This window comes from Acomys minous (genome assembly GCF_964271855.1).
Source record: "Acomys minous genome assembly, chromosome: 17".
NCBI lineage: Eukaryota > Metazoa > Chordata > Mammalia > Rodentia > Muridae > Acomys > Acomys minous.
The window spans coordinates 14,425,760-14,434,530 of NC_140500.1; the positions used below are offsets into that span (position 1 = coordinate 14,425,760).

Here is an 8,771-nt window from a genome sequence, read left to right on the forward strand (position 1 = left end):
TTGTTGTTGTTGCTGTTTTGGTTTGGTTTATTTTTAGAGACAGGGTTTCTCTGTGTAGCCTTAGCTGTTCTGGGATTACAGATGTGCGCCACCAGACCTGGTTACATACCATTTTAAAGGACCATTATTTCTTGTTAATTCCTAAGTCTGATCCACAAACACGGAGCGATTTTCGTTCATTTGGAGCCTGTCAGCAATCTTGTACTTTTCACACTATGGTTTTCATATTTTTTGTAAATTTTTAAAAATTGAATTATTTCTTCATTCTATTTTGGCATTGTTCATTGAGGTATGTGTTAACGCCCCCTCCACCCCACTCGCCACTCCCACCCCCACCTACAGGGCTCGCGAGATCACAATCCGTTCTCAGTGAAGCGCGTGGGTTCCAGTTCGCACCCAACCGCCACCAGATCATCTCGCCATGCCCGCAGACCTCAGCAAGTGGGCTGGGCCGCTGAGCCTACTGGAGGTGGACGAGCGACCCCAGCATCCACTACAGGTCACCTATGCCGGAGTGGAGGTGGATGAGCTGGGCCAAGTGCTGACACCCACCCAGGTTAAGAATAGACCCAGCAGCATTTCATGGGATGGCCTTGACCCAGGGAAACTCTACACCTTGGTCCTCACAGACCCGGATGCTCCTAGCAGAAAAGACCCCAAGTACAGGGAGTGGCACCATTTTCTGGTGGTCAACATGAAAGGCAATGACATCAGCAGTGGGAAGGTCCTCTCAGATTACGTGGGCTCCGCGCCTCCCAGTGGCACCGGCCTCCATCGCTACGTCTGGCTGGTGTACGAGCAGGACAAGGCACTTAAGTGTGACGAGCCCATCCTCAGCAACCGCTCTGGAGACCGCCGCGGCAAGTTCAAAGTGGCAGCCTTCCGCAAGAAGTATCACCTGGGAACCCCGGTAGCCGGCACATGTTACCAGGCAGAATGGGACGACTATGTGCCTAAGCTCCACAAACAGCTGTCTGGGAAATAGGTGAGCCACGCGACAGTCGCAGCCACCACAGCAATGTTATCTATGAGGCTTAACAATGCGTGGCCATGACTCTTCTCTTCCCACTCCCACCTTGCATAGAGGAGACTTGAGCTGTTCAAGGTGACTGTTTCTTGCAGCTTGCCCTAAAGGTTCCAAAGAGTTGCATGTCCCAGTTTCTTTTGATCGACTTTAAACTCCATATGGTGGATATCTGGCACTGTGATGGGGTTGTTATATTGTTAATAATAGTAACTCCAAAAGTAAAGAAGGCGAAAATCCAAGGAAAAAGACCGGGCCTACAGGAAGAAGGCAAATATGGAATAGTTACAAAGAGACATAGTGATGTCTCTGCCCTCTGCCTTTGTTCTCAATCAGGAACTGTGCACAGTGGCTCCATCTTCTGAAAAGTATTTTAAGGTCCAGTCTCCTACCACACAAGAGACTCAGCATGGGGATGATCCCAGACAGTACGGCTGGGCAAGTGTCTGTGTCTTGTGTCTCTGTTACAGAGCAGAGCTGGAGAGGCAACAGGGAAAGTAGCTTTGCTGTGCCCTGGCCTGGCCATGGAGCCCAGCTGTAGTCCCTCCTGATCCGAAGTTAACAAGAGTCCTTAAATCAGTCTATTGCTTCTCGCTGGTGTAAAAAGAGTTAATCTGGAGTTGCTTACGTTAATTCTGTTTTATTGTCAAATAAAATTATAAAAAAAAAACCCTAAACGATGAACTTTTGAACTCACTTGTTGGATCTTAATTGTTTCACCACTTTGACTGGTTGGTTGATGGATTTCTTAAAGTGTTCTGGGTTTTTTGCTGTTGTTGTTGTTGTTTATTGCTTTTATTTTGTTGTTTGAAATAGTGTCTCATGTAGCCCAGCCTAGTCTCGAACTTCTGACCTTCCTACTTCTATCCCCCTAGAGCTGGGATTATAGGCATACAGTCATGCTTGTTGGGTTTTTGTGTTTCTGTTTTTGCTTTTGTTTTGTTTTGTTTTGTTTTGTTTTGTTTGTGGGGATTTTTGTTGGTTTGGCTTGGTTTTTGAGGCAGGGTCTTGCTATGTTAGCCTGGTATGCACTATGTAACCCAGGCTGGCCTGGAACTGACAGCAATTCACCAGACTCAGCTTCCCAAGTGCTGAGATTATGGTTTCCCTTAATATGTTTGTATAAAAGACCATCTCCTCTGGGCGTAGAGATAGCTTTCTTTCTCTCCAACTTGGTTCCTGTCTGTCCTAACTAGATCCCTAGTGGAATGCTAAACTCAGAACAGCCAGGACACTGTGCTTGTCATGTTTCTGACCGCAGAGGAAGCACCGGCCTCGGCCATTACTGTGATGGTGCCCCCAGGAGTTTACAAGTCCCCTTTATCTTGAAGTTCCTGTGCCTCCCGATAATCATCCTGGGCTGGAATGCTTGTGATATATTTAAACTGGGTCTTCCGGCTTAATTAGCAAGATTCTGCCACACATTTCTATCCCATTTAACAGCTACAAATTGTGGCTTGAGGGTTGGCAGGCTCATCTCCTAAGGATCATAGCTGAGGGGGTGGGGGTGGGGAGGGTCACATGGAGACTAAACAGTGTGTGAACCTGGGCTCACAGGGCATCTGCCTAGAGGAAATGCCTCTGTTTCAAAAGTGCCCAACAGCATAGTGAGACAGCCAAGCCCCTGACCGTGATGGCTTTTTGAATCTCCACAAGGGTACTACTGTATAAAGTCCAAATGATATAAGTTAGAAGGCTCACATTTTACCCGATACTAGTTTTAAATGCCCATCAAGCAATGTTCATCAATGGAATTAGTCACAGACAAAAATGGAAATCTATAAGATTCATTACCGTTCCTCTCTAGCCTCTTTACCATTACCCCTGCTCCCCTTCCCCATGCCAGCTTCCTCCCTAGGGCCTGGCTCTTAGGAAAGAGGAGTCAGAAGAAAAGATCTCCTCGGGGATGGGGAGATGGCTCAGAGATCACTCTTGTCTCAAAAAGCCAGGTGCAGAGCAGTAGAGCACACCGGCAGCAGCCCTTGGACCTGCTGCACAGGAATGCATGCACAGAAACACACACATGTAAGTCTGTATGCATACACTACACACACACACACACACACACACACACACACACACACACACACACAAGTACACACAGAGCCTCCTGATAACTAGTTGAGTGTTGTGTGTTGAGTGCATGGCTGGATGTTTTATTCATGAATGTGGGAGCCATGTATTACTGCCCTCATTTTACAAATGTATGTTACAGTTAGCCCACTGAGAAAGGAAAATACCAAAATCACACAGAATAAGTCGTGAGAGGTTACAGATAGGTCTAATCAGTCTAAACACCTGCTTACCCCACCTCAATGTTCTAGTTTAATAATACATCTGAAGATGTATGTGGTGGTTTGAATGGAAGTGGCCTCCATAGGTTCATAAGGAGTGGCACTATTAGGAGGTGTGGCCTTGTTGGAGTGGGTGTGGCCTTGTTAGAGGAAGTGTGTTACTGTAGGGGCGGGCTTTGAGGTCTCCTATGCCCAAGCCAGGCCCAGTGTATCTCTCTCTATTCCTGCTGCCTGGGGATCTGGTTGTAAAAATCTCAGTTACCTCTCCCAGCACCATGTCTGCCTGCGTGTTGCCATGTTTCCCGCCATGATGACAATGAACTAAACCTCTGAACTATAAGCCAGTCCCAAGTAAATGCTTTCCTTTATCAGAGCTGCTGTGATTATGGTGTCTCTTCATAGCAATAGAAACCTTATCTAAGACAATGTCTGACAAAGAATGTCAGCGTTTTCATAGAGAATTCCTACTGAGGACACATCGCCTGTAATATTAACACTTGGAATGCTGAGGCAGGAGAATTGCCATGAGTTTAAGTCTAGCCTGGTCTTCCTAGTGAGCTCCAGGCCCACTTGAGCTAAAAGTAAGACTATGTCTCAAAATAATGATGACGATTGTTGTTTTTAATTTATCAATACAGCCTAATAATTGTTTATTATCAGTCCTATAGTTATTATTACTTCAGTAAAACCCACTAGCAATCAATCAAGACACAGACACTTGTTATGTTTTAAAATACCCTTAGTTAACCTGGAGCAGGGCAGACATTAATCCCCTAAAGTACTTTCCATAATAGGGCAGATATGGGATCCCTGTGCCTCAATCCCATGTCATGTGCTTCTATTAATGTCTATCAAGCTACCTCCCATCCATAATCCCAAACACTTGCTAATGTTCTTCATCTGGACCAAGTCCTCATCCGCACTGGCCACGTGCTTCTCTTCCATCTAACCCATAATGGCCTTCTTCTTCTCCCTTCTCCTCTCTGGCTTTCTTCTTCTGCCCAGGATTCTCTATGTCTTTCTAAGCCCGGGAACCCTAGCCACACCTATCCCACTTGCCCTGCCCAGGTGGGATGGCTTTTTATTAATTAGCATCAAAATACATCAGACCAACCTCCAACAGATGATGATGATGATGATGATGATGATGATGATAATGATGGCACACAAACATTTTCATCTCAAGTGCTGAATTGTTTCTATTCTTGAAACATGGGTGTTAAGAATTCCCAACAATCTTCAAAGCGTGCATTGTACGTGATCTCCTGGACTCAAGGGTACTGCCCCGTCCAGGCTCCAACGCCCTGTCCAGGCCCTGAAGTGCATGTTCTGGATCTCGAACAGCAGACATTGCTGCTAGAGTTTGGATCTTGAATGTCCCAGAGGCCGGTGGCATGCCTTGGAGGTGATGAGTGGTGGAACTTTTAAGAGGTGGGGCTTAGTGGTGGAGGTTGGGTCACTGGGGGAGCACTGTTGAACGGGATATTGAAAGCTTCCTGTTGTTGTTGCTGCTGCTGTTGTTTGTTGTTGTTGTTGCTGTTGCTGTTGTTGTTTGCTACCTGGAACCATGAGCTGAGCAGCTCTCTGCCACACACTCCTACCCTGGTATTCTGCTTTGGGAAGACCCAGAAGCAACAAGACTTCAGAGACCAAAAACTGAAACAAGCTTGGAAGTTGTTTATTGCGGGTATTTTTCACATAACAGAAGAGTAACTAACTATGAGGTGAATGAGTGCCTTTGCTCTGCCATATGTTCTTGCCATAACTGACTTCCTCACCACAGACCAAAAAACATGACCATGGCCTGACACCTCCAAAACTGTGAGCCAGAGCAAGCACTCTTTCTGTTTATTTCGTTTAGTGAGGGAAAACAAGCTGACAAAATGTCTTGATAAAATAAGACAGACATTATCCATTCCTCCTAACAATGCAATATTTGCTTTGTGGTTACTATGTATCATGTATGTTCCAGGCCAAGAGGGTACATACAGTATTAAGAATTGAAAGAATATTCCCCTACTTCATAGTTTTTAAAACAGGCCCTTTGCCAACACAACACACACATACACACACACACACACACACACACACACACACTCATACATAATCATGTACAAACACACACCACAACACAAAGCAAACTGTTTTGCTAAAACCTGAATGTTCTAGTTTTCTTTCTATTGTTATGATTTTTAAAATACTGTTATTATGACCAAAAGCACTTAGGGGAAGAAAGGCTTACATTTCTATGTTTTAGTCTATATCATTAAGGGTAGGAACCCCAGCAAGAACTTGAAGCAGAAACCACAGAGATACACTGCTTCCTGTAGGCATAAGGTTATTGTGTAATTCAAATGCTGATTTCTGTATCCCCCATGTCTGGTTACAATCCTTGTTCTGAGAATCTCCTGTCTCAGTGTTGTATAAACACTGCTCCCCAACTGTCCCCCGATATTCCAGTAAAGCAGTTTACAGCCAGTCGCTGAGCAAGGGAGAGAATAGGACTGGACTTCCTGCCAGCCAAGGGAAGAATAGTTAGATGATTCCGCCATGGAAGAGGTCCAAGAGACATCAGGGAAACAGCTGGAGCAGGAAAGCTACAAAGTGCAACTCTCTCTGGGATGTACAATAGAACGAGCCAAATTAGCTTAGAGGGTTAAGAATAAAATAATAACTGCTCAGTTATTGTGCTGTGAAGCTTATTATTGAGCAAAAATAAAAGTGTCTCAATTATTTGTGTGATAGTGAGGTTAAGAGAGAAATTGAGAAACAAACACAATTTTATAAAAATAACATTAGCAGCTTCCTGGCTTGCTTTCAGGGTCATGATGATCTTTGCTTTCTTATACATACAGGCCAAGATCACTTTGTAAGGCAATGAAGCTGCCCACAGTGGGATGGGCCCTCCTGCATCAATTACCAATCAAGATAATGCCCCACAGGCACACCCAAGGGCTAATCTGATCTAGGCAATTACTCAATGGAAGCTTTCCTCTCAGGTGACTCAAGGTTGTGTGAAGTTGTCAGCTAAAAATAAGTAGGATACTAAAGTAGGAAAGAAACGATGCACCCAGCTCTCATTGAAACCCCTGCAGTGAAAGGCTTAGTTGTTTTAAGAATAAAACTCAAAATTCTATTTCTCACCTTTTCATGTGAGCAACCAGACCATGCACACATATGTCTCCAAGCAGATACCGAGGGATGACAGTCTTCAAAGAGGCTGGAGCTATTTCTCTTACAGAAGCGTATAGCTAGAAGAAAGGTGGTGGGAAGAGACATCTCTTAGGAAAGCTGGGTGTGGCTGCTCATTGTCGCTACAGTTAGAACAGAAAAGCTCAGAGTGTGGCAGACTTCAGGTTCACTTCAGAGCAACGCGAAGAAAGAATGAATGGGCCACAACCCTATCTGGACCAACAATGTCTGCAGAACTGAGAAACAAAGTTCAGCCAAAGCCTTTTCCTTGCAGGCTTTTGGTGCCAAGATCCCTTGTGGCCCGTTTGTAACTCAATACAGAGGCCAAGGAAATTAAATGGAATTGGGGGAACTTGATCCTGGTGTGCTGCAAGCTAAGAGGAGAAATTATTTGTGTTCATAAAAACAGGCCTTGGGTCATCTTGCTTAGGGTATGACTCTGTCCCTGCTCGCTGGTATTACAGGGTCAGCCTGGTTTCAGACCCCTGGATAGAACAAAGTTATCGGTAAGCTGTCCCAGACCCTCCCCACTCACAGTGCATCCTGTGGAGACTACCAAGCCCTCCGTGAGACAGGCGAGCTTTACAAACTAACCAGGAGAACTGGTTAAACAGCAACACGGTTTGAAACCGATGCAGCGTACTGATAAGACAGCCATGCACACAGTTTCTGTGTGTGCAGAAGACATAGGAAAGAGCATGCAAAGCTGCCCCACTCTTCATAACTCAGGGATCTGAAAATGCCTAAAGTTAGGAAACAGTCTGAAAGATGACTAAGATGACACAGTAGTGACAGTAATTTACACTGCCAAGTCCATTGGGGTTCAGAAATGACTCAGGAACAAGAGACAACTCAATCTGTAAAGTGTTCGCCTTGCAAACATAAGGCCTAAAATTGAGCCCCAGAACCCGTGTGACAATGTCAGGGTGTGGCGGTGAGCTACTGTATTATCAGCACTGGGGAAGCTAAAGAAGGAGGAGGAGGAAGAGGAGCAGGAGGAGGAGGAGGAGGAGGAATCATCCCTGGAGCTAGTTTACCTTAGTTGATCTCAATGCCAGTGAGAGAGGACAACAAGTGTGAGGATGAGACCTGACATTGATCATGTATGTGAGACCACACACACACACACACACACACACAGAGAGAGAGAGAGAGAGAGAGAGAGAGAGAGAGAGAGAGAGAGAGACAGAGAGACAGAGAGACAGAGAGACAGAGAGAGACAGAGATAGAGACAGAGAGAGACAGAGACAGAGACAGAGACAGACAGACAGACAGACAGACAGACAGACAGACAGACAGACAGACAGAGACAGACAGAGATACAAACACACACATACACACATACCAGCCACGCAGACATTAAAAACAAATGAAATAACTAAAGCATTGGTGACACACACACACACACCTTTGGATGAACCAATGAGAGGATTAACTGAGGGGAGCAGACCTGCTCCGGCTGAGGGAGGATCACCCCACATACCAGGAGTTGCATGGAATAAAAACGAGAGAGAACGCACACAGAGCACTGGCGTTCCCTTTACTCTGCGTCCTGATCTACCATGGTATCAACAGCATCTGCCACGTGTTCTCACTGCCATGCCCTGGCCTGCTCCATCATGCCTTCCTTGTCTTGATGGACTGAACCCTCAAAATGTGACCCAGACCTACCACTTTACCCTGAAACTACCTCTTGCCAGGCTATTTGGTCATAGCAATGAAAAAAGTGACTGATAAAGTGATGGAAACAGATATATATAGATATATAGATTTAGATAGATGACAGTTAAATAGATAACTAGAATGATGACATATATTTCTATCTACCTACCTATATATAAAGATATAAAGATAGATAGATAGACAGACAGACAGACAGACAGACAGACAGACAGACAGACAGATGAATGAAAGCGAAAGGGGTAAGATTCGTTTTTTTCTCAATCTGCTGGCTCTCCATGTGAGTTAAAGTATGGAAGGGCCTCTAATTCCAGTATTAGTTGGTTCTCTGACTATGAAAAAGGCCCGGAAGGAGCCCATAGTTGCCTATGACAGGTTTGGAACCTGCCCTCATCTCTTTCTCATGGGAACATGAGACTTCATTTGCACTTAAGATGAGACCTGTTAGGTCAGTGCCATGCTAGAAGAACCAAATGACCAAGCACAGAGAGGGACATAGAAACAAAATCATTACCTAGATTCCAAAGGCTACACCAAGCCTTCTTATACTAATATTAATACCTAACACTTGTTAGTACCAA

At 45.0% G+C, this 8,771-nt stretch overlaps 1 protein-coding gene across 1 annotated transcript; it reads left to right on the forward strand.

The window, feature by feature from the left end:
* Window positions 1-388: 388 nt before the first annotated feature.
* Window positions 389-1,675, forward strand: LOC311588191 (phosphatidylethanolamine-binding protein 1-like). Its single transcript, XM_084765675.1, has one exon. The coding sequence runs from the start codon at window positions 422-424 to the stop codon at window positions 983-985; it is 564 nt and encodes a 187-aa protein (XP_084621801.1). The 5' UTR covers window positions 389-421; the 3' UTR covers window positions 986-1,675.
* Window positions 1,676-8,771: the final 7,096 nt, after the last annotated feature.